Genomic DNA, 20,422 nt, shown 5'->3' with positions numbered 1-20,422 from the left:
CAAACTCTGCATGCAGCCAAGGCAGATTTCCAGGGCACACGCATGCATTTCAGCAAACACATGGTGTGCCAAATGTAAATGCCTTTTTCTTCCTCCACAAGTCACTATTTTGAACAAGCTTGATTCTAAGCCAATCCTTGCCATGCCCTCTTTACATTGATCCATATTTCATAACAATTGGGTAAGTGAGGAGCAAGATAGAGGGGCTCAAAGTGTCGCTCTCACAAAGTCATATTCTGACTATGCACACGAGCCCAAAGCTAAGGCATGCGCACGAGACTCCAGCAGTGTTGACAACCTGAGTTCATGATCATTTTTCTCCCATTTCCAGATGACAACTCAAGATCCTTCAAACAGCAAATCTCATGTATTCCATCCCCTCTTCCATTTGAGCCAGAAAGTGAGTCATATGAAGGACCATGGCTTGAGATATGAGCACTCAAAGTGAGGTGCATGAAGTGTTATTGGCACTGGCCCAAGGATCCATTGCTGCAGCATATGCATAAAGTTATTCCACAATAACATCACATTGCCATTGCTAACCATGCAAACACCACACACATTGAAAGCTTGCATGAAATTTACTCCATGAGGTATACTTGTTCACTAAGCATTGCACTACAATACACACTAAACCAAGTCCCATACTAAGGAAAGCCAAAGGAGCTCATGCTGCAAGCTAAGTGTCCCACATCGAGAAAATAGAAAACTATGCTGCAAGATGCATTCACAGGTCCCACTCTAAGAACCTCTCCTCAAATCACGAGCCCCTTGCCCTATAAAAACAGGTTCACACCTTCATTCATACGGTGACGACTCTCTCATTCTCCCATCTTTCCTCAAAACCTCTTATCACTCTCCCTCCACTCATTTTCTCACTCCCCGCTCATTCCTTTCTCTCTCCACCGTCCTCTCTCTCTCTCCCTCTTTTTCTGTTAGAAGTTTGTTACAACACCATAACAAACTCTGAATCTTCCATGAAAGCTTGAGCTTCGAGTTCGCTCCTCCGTCACCTAATCTCCATAGCCAAAGCAAGGCCGATCGTCATCTTCACCACAGCTGCAAGATTCATCAATTTCAAGCCAACGTGAGTTCATTCCTCTGTTGAAAGCTCGCTGCTGGGAGTTCACAACAAGAACAAGCATCACCGTCGTCGAGAGTTCGAATCCAAAGAGTTCTCTATCGCTTTCACTCTTAGGCTTTACAAGTAAGTAGTTCTGAACTTCATAGCATGTTAGCAATGTGTAGTGTGATATATGCATCTGGTTAACTTTTTGTGTTAGTCCATACGTCCATAATGACGACTGTAAGTGCGCACTTCTCAAGATTTAAGTTCCTCAGAATATATAGAATCGCTTGGTGTTTCGCTGTGTTTTGAGGTCTTATACATGTTCTGCGCGTGATAAGTGATTGGTTGATATGAATACCGTTGATTTCCATGGATATGTTAGGTGTTAGGGTTTTACAAAGTTATTCGGTTTGAACATTAGGAAGAGAATCGGATGAAACTAAGTGCAGATCCGTGCTCAGTGCGAAAAACTGAGTCGGATGGTGTCGGAGTAGTTCATTTCTGGGCGTTTTGCTGTACTCCGGCGCGGTGAGGCCGCCGGAGAAGATGACCTACGCGGTGGTCCGGCGCCTGACACTTTTGGTGTGTGTTATTCCGCTTGCTACCGTGGCGCGTGAGGATTGGTTGTCCTCCCCAATCTTTTGGCTATTTCGTTTTACTTCAATAATTGGCTTATGACGTGTGACGTTGTTACTGGTTGGGGAGTCTATTTTGGCATTTTGTGACTTAACTATAGCTATGCCCTATTGATATCATGTTACCCTGCATTTTCACATACAATGATAACATAATAATAAATGAAATGAAGTGAACAAGAACGCTGGGCTTCACGCTTTGGGCTTTGCCCTGTGTTTCCGAATTGCACTCCCTCACTGCTTACACACCACCTGGCGCTAGAATGGGCCTGTACGCAACCTGCTTTTCACACCCCCTATTTTGGGCCCTGTATTTCGCCCACAACTGATTTTAATTCATTTGAAAATGCTAGTGCACCCCCTGGTAGTTCAGTTCTAGTTTTCCTTCAATTTTTTTGTTTTCTTTTATTTTTGCTTCTTAAATTCCAATTTTAAATCAAATAAAATGCATAAAATTGTTCATAGATATTTTAGGGTATGCAAATAATCGCCATGATTTTTGTTAATTTTCCTTAATTGTTTTAATCCTTTTAATAAATCTTTTTTTCACAATATATTTGAATTTTCTTTGTATCAATACTCCCTTGTAAATAAAACTTGTTAATAGACTTAGGAATTAATTTTAGTCTTGCTTTTTTTTATAGAACTAATTGATATATGTGTGTTTGTGAATACCGTTTGTTTGCTACAATTCCCAATTTTATTTGCCGCATATTGATTTTCCTTTACCTACTTCATGTATAGTTTTTTGTTAATAAATTGTATAGTTTTTCATTTTAAATCCCTTGTATAGACAACTTAGACTAGAATTCAGAAATAGTTCCCTTCCTTCATTCTTTTCCCTTTCGACTTTTAAAATACTTAATAAATACCGATGAAGATCATACCGTTACTATATTTCATAGTAGGAAAGAAATGATTGGGGTGTAGGCCTCGATGTATGTTCTTTCCTACTTAGCGGAGAAGAAATGATTGAGGTGTGAAGCCTCGATGTATTTCTTAACCGTTATTTAGAGAAACGATTGTGGCGTAGGCCTCGATATGCATTCTCTAAATATTCATAAAAAAACTCTTTTTGTATCTCTTTTACTTAGCGGAGAAGGAATGATTGAGGTGTGAAGCCTCGATGTATTTCTTAACCGTTATTTAGAGAAACGATTGTGGCGTAGGCCTCGATGTGCGTTCTCTAAATATTCAAAAACAAACAAAAAACTCTTTTTGGTATGATCTAAGTCACAAATTAAAATCCCCTTAAAAAACACCAACCAAAAACACTTCAAAAAACTTAATAAATGTTCAGACTTAAAACAAAAGTAAGGAAGTGATGCGAGACCTTGTAGTGGGTTCTCGTCATCATGGAACTACCCTTAAAAGATACGAACCAATCTCTTTTTCTCCTTTCTAAGGGCAAGTTATCTCCGCTCCACTGCATCCTAGGCTGTCCCCTTGTGCAAGAGCGTGAGCGTTAACGCCGCCCAACTAAAAAACACAAAAACAAACAGAAAATCGTGAGCCGAGCTACGGTAACTCTGATTCCTGAAAAGGATACGTAGGCAGCGGGGTAGGGCCCGTGCGAGTACAATTCTTTATTTTCCCTACATTTTGCATTCATTCGCATTTAGACATAGACATAGTACACACCCTTTAGATAGAAACAAACATAGGTGGATACCATCGAGTACGATGGGCGCGAGGGGTGCTAATACCTTCCCCTTGCGTAACCGACTCCCGTACCTTGATTCTCTGGTCGCAAGACCCTGTTCCTTCCTTTGTTAGGTTTTCTGATATTCCTTTCCCTTATGGGATAAATATATTGGTGGCGACTCTGTTCATTTTTCGCGAGCGTGCGACAGCTGGCGACTCTGCTGGGGATGTTGCTAGACCTGTTGCTGGTCCATCCTTAGTGAGTCGATCCTAGCCTGCGTTTGTTTGTTTATTTACTGGGTGTTTATTTGTTTTTATGTCTATACCTTGTATATATGTTTGCATGATTATTTTTCTGCCTGCATATCATGTTTATTTCTGTTTGCACATCATGCATATGGATCATATTCTGTGTTCCTTGGGGTCTTCTGTTCTGTTTTGCAGGTTGGGTGGGATTGTTCTATGAGGTAAAAGGCCCAATACCCAGGCCATGAGTGATACCTTAGGAACTAGGAATAGAGTGGCCATGACGGACAGAAGACGTATGTCTGATTGATCCGATCATGTATCCACGGGCAGAGCTTGGTTGAAAGAGGCAATATCGTATGATTACGCCTACTTTCAATCCTCTGTTGGCTTTTTTGACCTACCTTGACCTAGACTACACCCGTGAGTGGGGAGGGATATACATGACAGGTACCGTTGGTGATTGTTCTGTTCTGCTGATGACTTGTGTTCTCACGGTTTCATTGTGCCTATGCCGGACCTTTGATCCTGCAACGTCCGATCTTATCCAGAGGCAACATACACTTCTCCTATGTGGGGAAACCTCCATTGCATCATTTACATCATGGCATATTTACCTTCCAAAAAAAAAAAAAAGAAGAGAAAAGAAAAGAAAGAAAAGATGTAGTAAAAAAAAAAAAGAAAAAAGAAAAGAAGAAAAATAGTATTATTTCTCATATGCATGCCATTTTTCAGGGTATCCGAGGTTATTACTTTTCATCCAGGATGGCTAGCAACGTGACCGCTACCAGAGAAGCTACAAGGCGTACTCACACTTACAGTTTCCATCGCGAAGGTTTGGTTCAGTTGGGGCAATTGGGTGGATTGATCACTGGTCATAATAAAACTGTGTTCACTGAGAATTATGGAAACATCTTGACTCTTTTGGACTCACACGTCGACGAATGGGGTTTGTCTACTCTTCTCCAGTTCTACGATCCTGACTTGCGTTGTTTCACCTTCTCAGGCTATCAGTTGGCTCCCACTCTCGAGGAGTACTCTCACTTTCTCAATATCAAGATTCAACACAAGGTTCCTTTCGTGTGTGTCCCAGAGAAACCTGATTTGAACAACATTGCCAACGCTCTTTATTTGAGCATAGAAGACGTCCTTGGGAATTGGAAGAAGAATGGTAACACCCATGGTTTCTATATGAGTTTCTTGGTTGAGAGGGCCCAAGAGTTGGCTAACAAAAAGATGTGGGAGGCCTTCAACACCCTTCTGGCCGTTTTGATTTATGGGATCGTGATGTTCCCTAACATTCACAAGTTCGTTGATCTGGCTGCTATATGTCTTTTTGTGGAGAAGAATCCGGTCCCTACTTTGCTAGCCGATACGTACTATTCTATTCATTCTCGATATGGGAAAGGAGGAGCCATAAGAAATTGTTTGCCGTTGTTATACACCTGGTTTAAGTCCCACCTACCTACAAGTGGTCCTTTCGTTACTTCTACTCAGAAATGGCATCAAAGGATCATGGGGCTTACTGGAGATGACATTGTCTGGTGTCCTACTGGGATGGACGTAGAGAGGGTTATAACTAGTTGTGGTGCTTTTGACAATGTTCCCCTCATAGGAACAAAAGGTATTATCAATTATAATCCCAAGTTAGCGCTGCGTCAATTGGGTTTTGCACTTGAAAACAAGCCTTTGGACAAAGAGATATTTGAATCCGTTTGCTTTGAGAAGGGAACCGATCTGAAAGGTCTAGAAAAAGTGGTGAGTGCCTGGAATGACATCCATACGAGTGATCAGATTTCTCTAGGTGAAAAGAATGCCGTTGCCAAACAAGCCTACACGGATTGGGTTGAAAATAGAGTTAAAGATCGTCTGTTGCCTTTCCCGAAGGTTAATCCTTTGTACAAGCAACCACCTAAGGTTCCAATTGCCATTACGCCTGCTGAGAATTGCATCCCAGTAAATATGGAAAGCACCCAATTGCACGAAAAGAAGTCAGATGCGCAACCGAAACATTGTCTTGTGGACAAGAAAAAGGTTGAGTTGACACGCGAAGCCAAGATGCTGAAGGGAGGACCTTCCAGAGTTCAAAAGAGGGCTAGAACCGAAAAAGGTGAAAGAGATATTACTGTTATTGTCGAGGATCACCAGAAGATCCTAAAAAGGGCCATGAAAGAGGCAGAAGAGAAACTCAAGCGAGAGTACCGAGAAGACTTGAAAGCTTATAAGCTCAAGATAGAAAGGGATGCTAGAGTTGAAGTGAAAAATCTGAAAAAGAAACTGGAAGAAGAGACCACTAAAAGAATGGCAATTGAGACTCAACTGAAAGGAAGTCACCTCCGTAATACTCGACTAACAGAAGAAAATGCCAGGCTCAGAGATCGAATGATGGAGGACATATCTGAGAAGGATTATCTCCCAGAATGCAAAGGATGTGACGAACTCAGGGAGTGCTGCAAGAAGCTAGATGGGCATTTGTTTCGCAAAGATGAGGTGATCCAAAGCCTTCTTAAAGGAAGAGATCGAGAAGCAACCAAGAAGCTGTTTGATGAAACTAAGAAGTGGAGCGATGAGCACTTCAGACAAGGAGGACCTCTGTTTTATATTCAGATGGATTGATGTTTGAGTCTGTATGTCTCGACCACCACCAGACTTGTTGGATGGGGTCTTTTATTTCCCTTGTTGAACTATCTTGTCAATGTACGGCTTGCCCAAGTTTAAAAATTCTTGTTATGAATAAAAGAACTAGTTTCTCTTGATACTTATCTTTTGTCACATTGTTAGCTATTCTGGATCAATATTAAACCTTGGATACTCTGAAAATGGCACATCACGTCATATGCACACATGCACTCATACATTCACATTATCACATTGCATTTTTCAGGTTATTGCACAAGAAACTAATTGGGGTCCTTTACAGCAACAGATTTCTTTCCCGACGACGAAGCTGACTTTCTTACATCCTTACCGTACCAGGAGTAACGAGAGAATCATGGAACAATTTGAACAGAATCAAGCTGCCCTCCGTAGGGATATGGATGTTATGGGGGAAAGAATGGCCCAACTTATGGAGACTCTCCATGCCGTCGTTCAAGGACAGGACGAACTCAGAAAGAGCGTCGCTAGTTTGGTCAAAGATACTCCTACCAATTCTGCTGACGGAGGGGTGAAAACTAAAGAGACTCCTATTAATGAGACACTGAAAGTAGTGGACGACCACCATGAGGTTATTGATCTTGAACATGATCTTACTGCTGAGTTGACCGAGACTGCTAAGATGTACCAAGCTCTTGAAGAACGTCTTAAGGCTGTTGAGGTTGCTAAAACTTCGAGTTTCGACACTGCTGCTATGTGCTTGGTACCTGGGATTGTTATTCCCCCGAAGTTCAAAGTGCCAGATTTTGATAAATACAAGGGAGTCACCTGTCCAGAGACTCACATTCGTTCCTACTGCCGTAAGATGGCTGCTCATGCTGAGAACGAGCCTCTGCTAATGCATTTCTTTCAGGATAGTCTCACTGGAGCCCCGTTGGAATGGTACATGAAACTTGAGAGGTCTAATGTCAGTACTTGGGGACAACTTGTCGACGCCTTCTTGAAGCAATACCACTACAATACTGCTATGGCTCCCAGCCGTGCCCAGCTACAAAATATGTCACAGAAATCTGAAGAGTCTTTTAAAGAATACGCCCAGAGGTGGCGTGAACTTGCGTCCCGTGTCCAACCTCCTCTTTTGGACCGCGAGTTGATTGATCTGTTTATGGGGACTCTGAAAGGGCCGTATCTTCAGCACATGGTTAGTAATACTTCTCCTTCCTTTTCGGACGTGGTCATCATTGGTGAGAGGGTTGAGAACTGTGTCAAAGCTGGTACCATTCAAGGTGTCACTACTCCTAGCACCTCAAGTGGTAATGGTAAGAAGCCGTATTCTGGGTTTGTGAAGAAGAAGGAAGGTGAGACTAGCACTGCCTCTGTTGACCAAGGTCGAGCTCCTGTATATTCTGCTGTTCCACCTCCTTATTATCCGATGCCTTATGCTGTTCCAGGTCCGTATGTCCCTCAAGCATATGCTGCTGCTCTTCCACAACCATGGATGGCACCCCAACGGCCTTTCGTACCACAACAACAAGCTGCTGCCTCTCAGAATCGCCAACAGAATCCTAGGCCTCAAGGTCAAAGAGGTCCACAGAGGCAAAGATACCCTGACAGGCGTATAGATCCGGTTCCAATGCCGTATGCTCAGCTTCTTCCCCAATTACTTGCTGGTCAATTAGTGCAACTCCGCGAGATGGGTCCTCCACCTGACCCTCTTCCTCCTGGGTATGATGCGAATGCTCATTGTGAATTTCATTCTGGGGCTCCCGGCCACACAATTGAGAAATGCAGGGCATTCAAGTGGAAAGTCCAGGATCTTCTCGATGACAAGCTCATCTCGTTCACTCCTACTGGTCCTAATGTGCAGAATAATCCCATGCCTCCTCATGCCGGTGCGACCCATGCTATTGAGTTATGTGATGATCAGATCCTAGTGAGTGATGTTAATGAGGTAAGGATGCCGCTAGCAGTTGTCAGAAAATATCTTATGCAACAAAAGGTTTTGTGTGAACTACATGATTACTGTTTGCAATGTTCGTCTAACCCTGAGGAATGCACTAGGTTGAAAGAAGAAATTCAGAAACTAATGGATGAAGGTGTTCTTAGAGTGGAAAGGGTCGTTCCTGTCGAAGATGTGGCTACTCTAGAGATACCTTACCATCCTGCTGAGGTGTCAAAGAATCAGAGTACTCCCTTGGTCATTCAAGCTCCGAGGACTCCATTGGTTATTCAGGTTCCAAATGTTCCTTCGACTACCTTCAACCTCGTCTATTGTTCCCTCTCCTGTGAATGATTCTAAGGCTGTTCCTTGGAGTTATAATGCCGTGTATATTCGAGGAAAAAAATGTGATTGTCCTCCGGTGGGTAATTCGAGCATCACTAATATTACTGGCACTAGTGGCATTACCCGTAGTGGTCGGATCTTTGCTGCCCCTCCTCCGCTTCCTAAAGAGACCAATAAAGAGGCTAGTACACAAGCAAAAGGAAAGCAAGTTGCTGTTGATCCTCCTGTGACACGTAATGCACAAGATGCTGAGCAACTCTTGAAAATCATTAAGAAAAGTGATTACAAAGTGATTGACCAACTTGATCAGACCCAAGCCAAGATCTCCATCTTGTCTCTCTTGGTGCATTCTGAAGCTCATCGTGATGCTCTGATGAAAGTTCTGGCTTCCGCTCATGTTACTCAAGACATTACCGTGCCTCAGTTTGAAGGGGTTGTGACCAACATTGCTGCTGGTAATTGCTTGGGTTTTTCGGATGATGAGCTTCCGCCTGAGGGTAGAGCACACAACAAAGCGTTGCATATCTCCGTCAAGTGTCTGGATGCTGTGTTGTCTCGAGTTCTGATTGATACCGGTTCTTCTCTTAATGTGATGCCCAAGACCACTTTGTTTAAGCTGAGTATGGATGGGATTATGATGAGACCATGCACTATGAGTGTCAGAGCGTTTGATGGCTCTAGGAGGTCCGTAGAAGGGGAAATTGATCTGCCTGTTTTGATTGGCCCTCACATGTTCTATATTGCCTTCTATGTCATGGATATAAGTCCTTCATACACTTGCCTCTTGGGTCGTCCTTGGATCCATGCTGCTGGGGCTGTGACATCTACCCTCCATCAGTGTTTGAAATTTGTGGTGAATGACAAGATTGTTGTGATCACTGGTGAAGAGGATTTGATTGTCAATAACCTGGCGTCATACCGTTATGTTGAAGTGGAGGGAGAGATACAAGAGACACCTTTTCAGGCCTTAGAGATTGTGTCGGTTGATAAACTCCCCGTGGTTGAAAATAAGAAGGAACTCGGAGCACCCCTCTCGTCTCTGAATGATGCTAAGGCCTTCTTAGAAGCTGGTACTCCCCATAGTGCCTGGGGCAAGCTGATTGATGTTCATGAGAAGCGAGACAAGTATGGCCTTGGGTATCAACCATCTTCCTCTACTCAGCTCAGCATAATTCCTGGAAAGAAGGTGATTCCCCCCATTTCTCAAGTGTTCGTCAGTGCAAGCACCAGTTCTGGAAGCCAGGTTCTCGCCGTGGATGATGATGATGAAGAAGATCTCTCCAGATTCATTTGCCATGCTGCGCCTGGACAGGAGCTCAACAATTGGACTATCTTGGACGTCCCCAGAGTCACTTTTATGGAGATGTAATTTTCTTGTTTCGATAAGTCATATGCTTCGCCCTAAGCATTTTGACCGCTTGTATAAAGAAGGGCCCCCATGTTGTTTCAATTTGTTTAATATTGAATGAAAATCATATCTTCGCATGCAATTACTGTCCCATTCCTTTCATTTTTGTTTTTTACTTTAAAAACTTTTTCAAAAATGGCAAAGCTTTTCTTTTCCCTTTTTCTTTTTATGTGTTGCATTCTAAGGCATAAATCATCCATCGTGCAGATCTGGCTCGAATTCCATCAAAAATGATAATGTTACAGTTCCACGTCTTAATATCCTTGAGAGTCCAATTGACCAAGCTGATGAGGATAGTGGGGAAGATTGTGAAGTCCCCGAGGAATTGGCAAGACTTTTGAGACAAGAAGAGAAATCTATTCAGCCACATCAGGAAGCCATAGAAATCATCAACCTCGGTACAGAAGAAGCAAAGAGAGAAGTCAAGATAGGGGCCGCTTTGCAAAGTGATGTAAAGAGAAGGTTGATTGAGCTGCTTCGAGAGTATGTTGACATCTTCGCCTGGTCATATGAAGACATGCCTGGTTTAGACACGGATATAGTTATGCATAGGTTACCGCTCAAACCAGAATGTCCGCCTGTAAAGCAAAAACCACGAAGAACACGACCTGATATGGCTTTGAAAATCAAGGAAGAAGTTGAAAAACAGTTGAAGGCTGGTTTCTTATCTGTGTGTGAGTATCCTCCTTGGATTGCAAACATAGTGCCTGTTCCTAAGAAGGACGGAAAGGTACGCATGTGTGTTGACTACCGAGATTTGAATAGGGCAAGTCCGAAGGATGATTTCCCTCTGCCTCATATTGATGTGCTAGTCGACAACACTGCTCAGTATTCGGTATTCTCCTTCATGGACGGTTTTTCTGGCTATAATCAAATAAAAATGGCTCCCGAAGATATGACCAAGACTACTTTTACCACTCCGTGGGGTACGTATTGTTATAAGGTGATGCCTTTTGGTCTTAAGAATGCTGGTGCAACATATCAGCGAGCTATGGTGACCCTTTTCCATGATATGATCCATAAAGAGATTGAGGTGTACGTCGATGATATGATTGCAAAATCCCAAACAGAGGAGGAACACTTGGTATATCTTGAGAAACTGTTTGCCCGTTTGCGTAAATTCAAGTTGAGGCTCAATCCGAACAAGTGCACTTTTGGAGTGCGATCTGGAAAATTACTTGGATTCATTGTGAGCCAACGAGGGATTGAGGTCGACCCTGATAAAGTAAGAGCAATACAGAACATGCCAGCACCGAAGAATGAAAAAGAAGTTCGAGGGTTCCTTGGGAGATTGAATTACATAGCCAGGTTCATTTCTCATCTCACTGATACCTGTGAACCCATCTTCAAACTGCTGCGCAAGAATCAAGATATCCGTTGGGATGATCATTGTCAAGAAGCTTTTGAGAAGATTAAACAGTATCTCCAAGAGCCGCCAATTCTCATGCCTCCGGTTCCTGGGAGGCCGCTTCTTATGTACTTAACTGTGCTTGAAGGATCTATGGGGTGTGTGTTGGGCCAACATGACGAGTCTGGTCGAAAAGAGTGCGCCATTTATTACCTGAGCAAAAAGTTTACCGATTGTGAATCCCGCTACTCACTACTCGAGAAAACTTGCTGTGCTCTGGTATGGGCTGCTCGCCGACTGAGGCAGTATATGTTGACTCACACTACTCTATTGATCTCCAAAATGGACCCGATAAAGTATATCTTTGAAAAACCGGCCCTTACAGGAAGGCTAGCCCGGTGGCAAATGCTTTTATCAGAATATGATATCCAGTATGTCACACAGAAGGCCATCAAGGGAAGTGTCCTTGCAGATCATCTTGCTCATCAGCCATTAGAAGAGTATCAGTCAATGAAGTTTGACTTTCCTGATGAAGATATCATGAAACTGGATGATAATGAAGGACCCGAACCAGGAGAGCGATGGACTCTCACGTTCGACGGTGCATCAAATGCTATGGGCCATGGTATTGGGGCAGTTTTGACTTCTCCTCGTCAAACTCACATCCCTTTCACAGCTAGAATATGCTTTGATTGCACAAACAATGTCGCAGAGTACGAAGCTTGCATAATGGGCCTCGAAGCAGCCATTGATATGAGGATCAAGATCCTTGAGGTTTATGGGGATTCTGCATTGGTCATACATCAAGTAAGAGGTGATTGGGAAACACGACACCCCAATTTAGTTCCTTACAAGGACTATATTTTGGAGTTGTTGCCCGCTTTTGAGGAAATCACTTTCAATCACATCCCCCGAGAGGAAAATCAATTGGCAGATGCTTTGGCTACTTTGGCGGCCATGTTCAGAGTTAGCTCCCCTAAAGAAGTACCAGACATAACGATCCTCCGTTACAAGGAACCTGCCCATGTATTCCCTGCTCATTGTCTCACTACTGAAGATGTGTATGATGAAAAGCCATGGTATTACGACATCAAGAGGTATGTTGAGAAGCAAGAGTATCCCGAAGATGCTACGATTGGTGATAAGCGAACGCTTCGAAGGTTAGCATCCAAGTTCTTCTTGTCAGGAGACGTCCTGTACAAAAGAAACTATGATTCAGTTTTGCTCAGATGCGTGGATAGACACGAAGCAGAACTGATCATGCGGGAAATTCATGAAGGATCTTTCGGAACTCATTCCAGTGGACATTCTATGGCCAAAAAGATCTTGCGAGCAGGATATTACTGGATGACGATTGAAAGTGATTGTTATGTGTACGTAAAGAAATGTCACAAATGTCAAGTGTATGCTGACAGAATTCATGTTCCCCCGACTCCTCTGAATGTCCTGACATCACCTTGGCCCTTTGCTATGTGGGGCATAGATATGATTGGACGGATAGAGCCGCAAGCTTCAAATGGACACAGATTTATTCTTGTTGCCATCGACTACTTCACCAAATGGGTTGAAGCTGCTTCTTACAAGAACGTGACCAAGCAAGTCGTTACTCGCTTCATCAAGAAAGAGATCATATGCCGATATGGGATTCCAAACAAGATCATCACTGATAATGGGTCCAATCTTAATAACAGAATGATGGCAGAGTTGTGTGAAGAGTTCAGGATTGAACATCATAATTCATCACCCTATCGGCCAAAGATGAATGGCGCCGTCGAAGCTGCTAACAAGAATATAAAGAAGATTGTCCAGAAGATGGTTAGAACGTATAAAGATTGGCATGAGATGTTGCCATTTGCTTTGCATGGCTATAGAACTTCTGTTCGTACTTCAACTGGGGCAACTCCCTTCTCTCTTGTCTACGGCATGGAGGCTGTATTACCTGTCGAAGTGGAAATTCCTTCGTTGAGAGTCCTGATGGACGCCAAACTCGATGAAACAGAATGGGTCCAAACGAGGCTTGATCATCTCAATCTAATTGAGGAGAAACGCCTATCTGCTATCTGCCATGGCCAGTTGTACCAAAAGAGGATCAAGAAAGCGTATGACAAGAAGATTCGGCCTCGAGAATTCCACACAGGTGACCTAGTTGTGAGGAAGATCTTGCCAATCCACACCGATCCAAGGGGCAAATGGACTCCCAACTATGAGGGACCATACATCGTGAAGAAATCATTTTCAGGTGGTGCTTTAATCCTGACAAAGATGGATGGGGAAGACGTTCCGCTTCCAGTCAATTCAGACTCAGTCAAAAAATACTACGCATAAAAGACCCGCTAGGTCGACGTACCTAGGCAAAAATAAGGGCATTCCGGCAAACCAAAAGGGTTTGGGCAAAAATTAGGAATAAAACAAAAAAGAATAACCCGCTAAGTTGAAAACCCGAAGGGGCGACTTAGGCAAAAGGGGGTATCCCGCTGGATTGAAAACCCGAAAGGGCGATCCAGGCAAAAGTTAGGGATCAAAAGCGAGAGGCTGCAGTCTGAATACCCTTCACAAAGACCACTATACGCCCTTGGCAGAACGGACAGATCAATCCAACCACTACCCTTCTGAAGCAAAGCATTGAGAGGATCGAGGATATGGGAACTGTAGCAATATCAGTTTTAGTGGAAATCCGAGCATTTCTCTTTGCCATTTCGCTCTTTGCGTTTGTATTTTCTTTTTCGCAACTACCTCATTTAGGAGTTGCTTCCTTGTACAGAAGCCTATTCACAGGCATTCCATTAATAAAACGATCTTTTGATAAAAAGCTTTCCTTGTTACTTTTCTTTTTCGCATGCGAGGTGTGATTTAATTCATTATCAAACATTGCATTGAAAGCGTGGGGGGCAATAATCACAAAATCAAAACGAAACATGATCTTACATAAACATAAAAGCGTTCTAAGGGACACCATTTGCGTCCAAACGTTGTTTTCTGTGCAGATTGCAGGTTCTATCCATCATCTTGGCTCACGATGTGTCACAAAAGTCATCATCATCCCACGGGAAAGGTCCAGAGTATAAGTCATCAGTACTGGTAAGCATGGGGCACCTGAAAAGGTCCATATCCCTCTTCCACATGATAGACGAAGAGCGGTCTCTCAAAACTCGTGATTCCCCAAACAGCTTAGGATGTAAAGAAAGTCGAGCAAAGTCACTTCCTCCCCAACAGAGTTATGTTCTAATCCTCCACACAGTTGCCAATAATCTTTGGCACCATGAAGCTTCCAACGCCCACCCACAATGGCGTCTCAAGATCACAGGCAACGGACCCCAATGATCCTACTCTTCTGTGCCACTAATGCCTTTATTTGGCACTCTTTGCATATAGAATCCATTGCATATAACATTGCATCCTCAAAAGCGTAGCATATCCGTCAAAATGGAACATTACGCCCTAGAAAAAGTCAAACATGCATACAAAGCATAAGCCAGATAATACAAATCACCCCTCTATCAGGACAATGATACATCCTCAAATAAAATGCCCTTACAAATTCCAATTGATATCTGCTACTACATCGCAAGCCTCCTCCACCCACAGTGCCGATACTTGGTTTTCACCAATCCCCAATCCCCAGTAAGCCCATCTACCAAGCTTCTCAAACGCTCGTCTGTGTCATCCCTCCGATGCTCGCCTGTATCTCCTTTGATGCTCGTCTGTATCTCTCTCCGATGCTCGTCTGTATCTCTCTTTGTACTCGTCTGTATCCCTTTTTGACGCTCGTATGTGTCATTCTTCGATGCTCGTCTGTATCTCTCTTTGTACTCGTCTGTATCCCTTTTGACGCTCGTATGTGTCATTCCTTCGATGCTCGTCTGTATCTCTCTTTGTACTCGTCTGTATCCCTTTTGACGCTCGTATGTGTCATTCTTTCGTTGCTCGTCGGTATCTCTCTTTGTACTCGTCTGTATCCCTTTTGACGCTCGTATGTGTCATTCCTTCGATGCTCGTCTGTATCTCTCTTTGTACTCGTCTGTATCCCTTTTGACGCTCGTATGTGTCATTCTTTCGTTGCTCGTCGGTATCTCTCTTTGTACTCGTCTGTATCCCTTTTTGACGCTCGTATGTGTCATTCTTTGATGCTCGTCTGTATCTCTCTTTGTACTCGTCTGTATCCCTTTTTGACGCTCGTATGTGTCATTCTTCGATGCTCGTCTGTATCTCTCTTTGTACTCGTCTGTATCCCTTTTGACGCTCGTATGTGTCATTCTTTCGATGCTCGTCTGTATCTCTCTTTGTACTCGTCTGCATCCCTTTTGACGCTCGTATGTGTCATTCTTTCGTTGCTCGTCTGTATCTCTCTTTGTACTCGTCTGTACCCCTTTTGATGCTCGTATGTGTCATTCTTTCGATGCTCGTCTGTATCTCCTTTGATGCTCGTCTGTACCTCCTTTGATGCTCGTCTGTATCTCTATTTGATGCTCGTATGTATCTCCCTCAAAACAATTGTCTATGTCACTTTATCTTTCTGTCAAACCTACTCCTCTCCCAATCATTTCCATGTAAATATCAATCCCTTTGAGAACCCTGTGTCGGCACCGTTACCACGTTACAAGCTATCACCATTCAACCATTACCCACCGTAAACTTTTCCACCAGAAAAAAGCAAAATTCTCCTTCCCCAGCAGATATCAAAACAAAAATAACACTCACGCTATCTTTTCTTCAGGACAAATTTCAGGTCTTGATATTTAACCTTCTTCTACCGTGAATGTTCAAAAGGCTAACGCCAATCTCACCTTCAGGTGTAAGATGATTAAATAGGGGCAGCTGTCACACCCCAAATTTGTCCTACCCTTGGTTTCCAACTGGCTTAGACTTCTCATCTCATGTACATATCTACCATTAAGTCATTAACATAACTCATGCATTCATATCATTTGTATTAATCGGAGACTAGCAAGGGATAGCTTTTATAGCAGAGAATCTCTTACCAAATGTGTGGATCTGAGGTGTGATCATGTGGCCCTTTGTTCGTTGAAGTTCCCCTGGGTTGGGGCCCTTTCATTCTCAACTCAAGGCATTGGTTGAAAAGTACAAGCTTGATGTTCATCTGATTATTCTGAATTAGGGTTTCTTGACCAAAGTCAACGCAATTGACTTTTTGGTCAAATACATTGAGCGAGAGATGATTTTATGGGGAGAAGTGGCATGGTGCTTGTGTGGAAGTGTTCAGTCGATTTCCGTTGGTCAGAAGCAGATTAATCGGGAATTCCATCAATAGTCGAAAAATCGGAACAGTTGACTTTTGGGTCAAAATCGGAAGAATTATTCAAATATTGACTTTTGGTGGAAAATCGGGCAAGAAAAGTCAAAGAATGGATAAAATCGGGAGTTTGACAAAAAGCTGCCAAAAATAGAAAAAATGACAAAAAAGGCAATTTTCAACACTTAGAAAATTTTTTGGGTGTTTCGAATCTTGTTGGGCAGTCCACTTCATCACTGAATTACACGTGGCAAACTACATTTTTCGGAGAAATTTCCAACATCAAAGTTGTTCCTCTCATGGAGGAGAACAACTTTGTAGTTGGACACTTTTTCATTTGAAGCTTGTATAAAGAGTTAGAGTGGTGTGAAGTTACTGAAAATCTATTAGAACCAAGTCACAATCCAAGTCACAAGCCAGGACATGCCCAGGCATTTCAGCAAACACATGGCATGCCAAATCTCAAGCTATTTTTAGAGCCCTACAAAACAGCCATGGAAGCAAACTTGGTGTCATTCTAATCCTTGCCATGTCTTCCTTCCAACAAGCCAGGGATTGAGCCAATTGGACAAATATTGAGAATATTATGAGTCCTCAAAGTGGTGCCCCAACCCTGACCAAACTCTGCATGCAGCCAAGGCAGATTTCCAGGGCACACGCATGCATTTCAGCAAACACATGGTGTGCCAAATGTAAATGCCTTTTTCTTCCTCCACAAGTCACTATTTTGAACAAGCTTGATTCTAAGCCAATCCTTGCCATGCCCTCTTTACATTGATCCATATTTCATAACAATTGGGTAAGTGAGGAGCAAGATAGAGGGGCTCAAAGTGTCGCTCTCACAAAGTCATATTCTGACTATGCACACGAGCCCAAAGCTAAGGCATGCGCACGAGACTCCAGCAGTGTTGACAACCTGAGTTCATGATCATTTTTCTCCCATTTCCAGATGACAACTCAAGATCCTTCAAACAGCAAATCTCATGTATTCCATCCCCTCTTCCATTTGAGCCAGAAAGTGAGTCATATGAAGGACCATGGCTTGAGATATGAGCACTCAAAGTGAGGTGCATGAAGTGTTATTGGCACTGGCCCAAGGATCCATTGCTGCAGCATATGCATAAAGTTATTCCACAATAACATCACATTGCCATTGCTAACCATGCAAACACCACACACATTGAAAGCTTGCATGAAATTTACTCCATGAGGTATACTTGTTCACTAAGCATTGCACTACAATACACACTAAACCAAGTCCCATACTAAGGAAAGCCAAAGGAGCTCATGCTGCAAGCTAAGTGTCCCACATCGAGAAAATAGAAAACTATGCTGCAAGATGCATTCACAGGTCCCACTCTAAGAACCTCTCCTCAAATCACGAGCCCCTTGCCCTATAAAAACAGGTTCACACCTTCATTCATACGGTGACGACTCTCTCATTCTCCCATCTTTCCTCAAAACCTCTTATCACTCTCCCTCCACTCATTTTCTCACTCCCCGCTCATTCCTTTCTCTCTCCACCGTCCTCTCTCTCTCTCCCTCTTTTTCTGTTAGAAGTTTGTTACAACACCATAACAAACTCTGAATCTTCCATGAAAGCTTGAGCTTCGAGTTCGCTCCTCCGTCACCTAATCTCCATAGCCAAAGCAAGGCCGATCGTCATCTTCACCACAGCTGCAAGATTCATCAATTTCAAGCCAACGTGAGTTCATTCCTCTGTTGAAAGCTCGCTGCTGGGAGTTCACAACAAGAACAAGCATCACCGTCGTCGAGAGTTCGAATCCAAAGAGTTCTCTATCGCTTTCACTCTTAGGCTTTACAAGTAAGTAGTTCTGAACTTCATAGCATGTTAGCAATGTGTAGTGTGATATATGCATCTGGTTAACTTTTTGTGTTAGTCCATACGTCCATAATGACGACTGTAAGTGCGCACTTCTCAAGATTTAAGTTCCTCAGAATATATAGAATCGCTTGGTGTTTCGCTGTGTTTTGAGGTCTTATACATGTTCTGCGCGTGATAAGTGATTGGTTGATATGAATACCGTTGATTTCCATGGATATGTTAGGTGTTAGGGTTTTACAAAGTTATTCGGTTTGAACATTAGGAAGAGAATCGGATGAAACTAAGTGCAGATCCGTGCTCAGTGCGAAAAACTGAGTCGGATGGTGTCGGAGTAGTTCATTTCTGGGCGTTTTGCTGTACTCCGGCGCGGTGAGGCCGCCGGAGAAGATGACCTACGCGGTGGTCCGGCGCCTGACACTTTTGGTGTGTGTTATTCCGCTTGCTACCGTGGCGCGTGAGGATTGGTTGTCCTCCCCAATCTTTTGGCTATTTCGTTTTACTTCAATAATTGGCTTATGACGTGTGACGTTGTTACTGGTTGGGGAGTCTATTTTGGCATTTTGTGACTTAACTATAGCTATGCCCTATTGATATCATGTTACCCTGCATTTTCACATACAATGATAACATAATAATAAATGAAATGAAGTGAACAAGAACGCTGGGCTTCACGCTTTGGGCTTTGCCCTGTGTTTCCGAATTGCACTCCCTCACTGCTTACACACCACCTGGCGCTAGAATGGGCCTGTACGCAACCTGCTTTTCACACCCCCTATTTTGGGCCCTGTATTTCGCCCACAACTGATTTTAATTCATTTGAAAATGCTAGTGCACCCCCTGGTAGTTCAGTTCTAGTTTTCCTTCAATTTTTTTGTTTTCTTTTATTTTTGCTTCTTAAATTCCAATTTTAAATCAAATAAAATGCATAAAATTGTTCATAGATATTTTAGGGTATGCAAATAATCGCCATGATTTTTGTTAATTTTCCTTAATTGTTTTAATCCTTTTAATAAATCTTTTTTTCACAATATATTTGAATTTTCTTTGTATCAATACTCCCTTGTAAATAAAACTTGTTAATAGACTTAGGAATTAATTTTAGTCTTGCTTTTTTTTATAGAACTAATTGATATATGTGTGTTTGTGAATACCGTTTGTTTGCTACAATTCCCAATTTTATTTGCCGCATATTGATTTTCCTTTACCTACTTCATGTATAGTTTTTTGTTAATAAATTGTATAGTTTTTCATTTTAAATCCCTTGTATAGACAACTTAGACTAGAATTCAGAAATAGTTCCCTTCCTTCATTCTTTTCCCTTTCGACTTTTAAAATACTTAATAAATACCGATGAAGATCATACCGTTACTATATTTCATAGTAGGAAAGAAATGATTGGGGTGTAGGCCTCGATGTATGTTCTTTCCTACTTAGCGGAGAAGAAATGATTGAGGTGTGAAGCCTCGATGTATTTCTTAACCGTTATTTAGAGAAACGATTGTGGCGTAGGCCTCGATATGCATTCTCTAAATATTCATAAAAAAACTCTTTTTGTATCTCTTTTACTTAGCGGAGAAGGAATGATTGAGGTGTGAAGCCTCGATGTATTTCTTAACCGTTATTTAGAGAAACGATTGTGGCGTAGGCCTCGATGTGCGTTCTCTAAATATTCAAAAACAAACAAAAAACTCTTTTTGGTATGATCTAAGTCACAAATTAAAATCCCCTTAAAAAACACCAACCAAAAACACTTCAAAAAACTTAATAAATGTTCAGACTTAAAACAAAAGTAAGGAAGTGATGCGAGACCTTGTAGTGGGTTCTCGTCATCATGGAACTACCCTTAAAAGATACGAACCAATCTCTTTTTCTCCTTTCTAAGGGCAAGTTATCTCCGCTCCACTGCATCCTAGGCTGTCCCCTTGTGCAAGAGCGTGAGCGTTAACGCCGCCCAACTAAAAAACACAAAAACAAACAGAAAATCGTGAGCCGAGCTACGGTAACTCTGATTCCTGAAAAGGATACGTAGGCAGCGGGGTAGGGCCCGTGCGAGTACAATTCTTTATTTTCCCTACATTTTGCATTCATTCGCATTT

At 42.6% G+C, this 20,422-nt stretch overlaps 1 protein-coding gene across 1 annotated transcript; it reads left to right on the top strand.

The window, feature by feature from the left end:
• The first annotated feature begins 4,359 nt into the window (after positions 1-4,359).
• Positions 4,360-17,533, top strand: LOC131597612 (uncharacterized). The gene is made up of 2 exons (XM_058870299.1): positions 4,360-5,704; positions 17,430-17,533. The coding sequence occupies exons 1-2, from the start codon at positions 4,360-4,362 to the stop codon at positions 17,531-17,533; spliced, it is 1,449 nt and encodes a 482-aa protein (XP_058726282.1).
• The last annotated feature ends 2,889 nt before the right edge of the window (positions 17,534-20,422 follow it).

The sequence above is a fragment of the Vicia villosa genome, linkage group LG4, assembly GCF_029867415.1.
Source record: "Vicia villosa cultivar HV-30 ecotype Madison, WI linkage group LG4, Vvil1.0, whole genome shotgun sequence".
NCBI lineage: Eukaryota > Viridiplantae > Streptophyta > Magnoliopsida > Fabales > Fabaceae > Vicia > Vicia villosa.
The sequence above is the reverse complement of the archived record's forward strand: the minus strand, read 5'-3'. Positions and strand labels throughout refer to the sequence as shown.

Coding starts and splice junctions, on each gene's coding strand:
- LOC131597612 (XM_058870299.1), top strand. CDS start 4,360: ATGGCTAGCAACGTGACCGCTACCAGAGAAGCTACAAGGCGTACTCAC. Junction 5,705..17,429: donor GAGGGCTAGAACCGAAAAAG/GTGAAAGAGATA, acceptor TCCCATTTCCAG/ATGACAACTCAAGATCCTTC.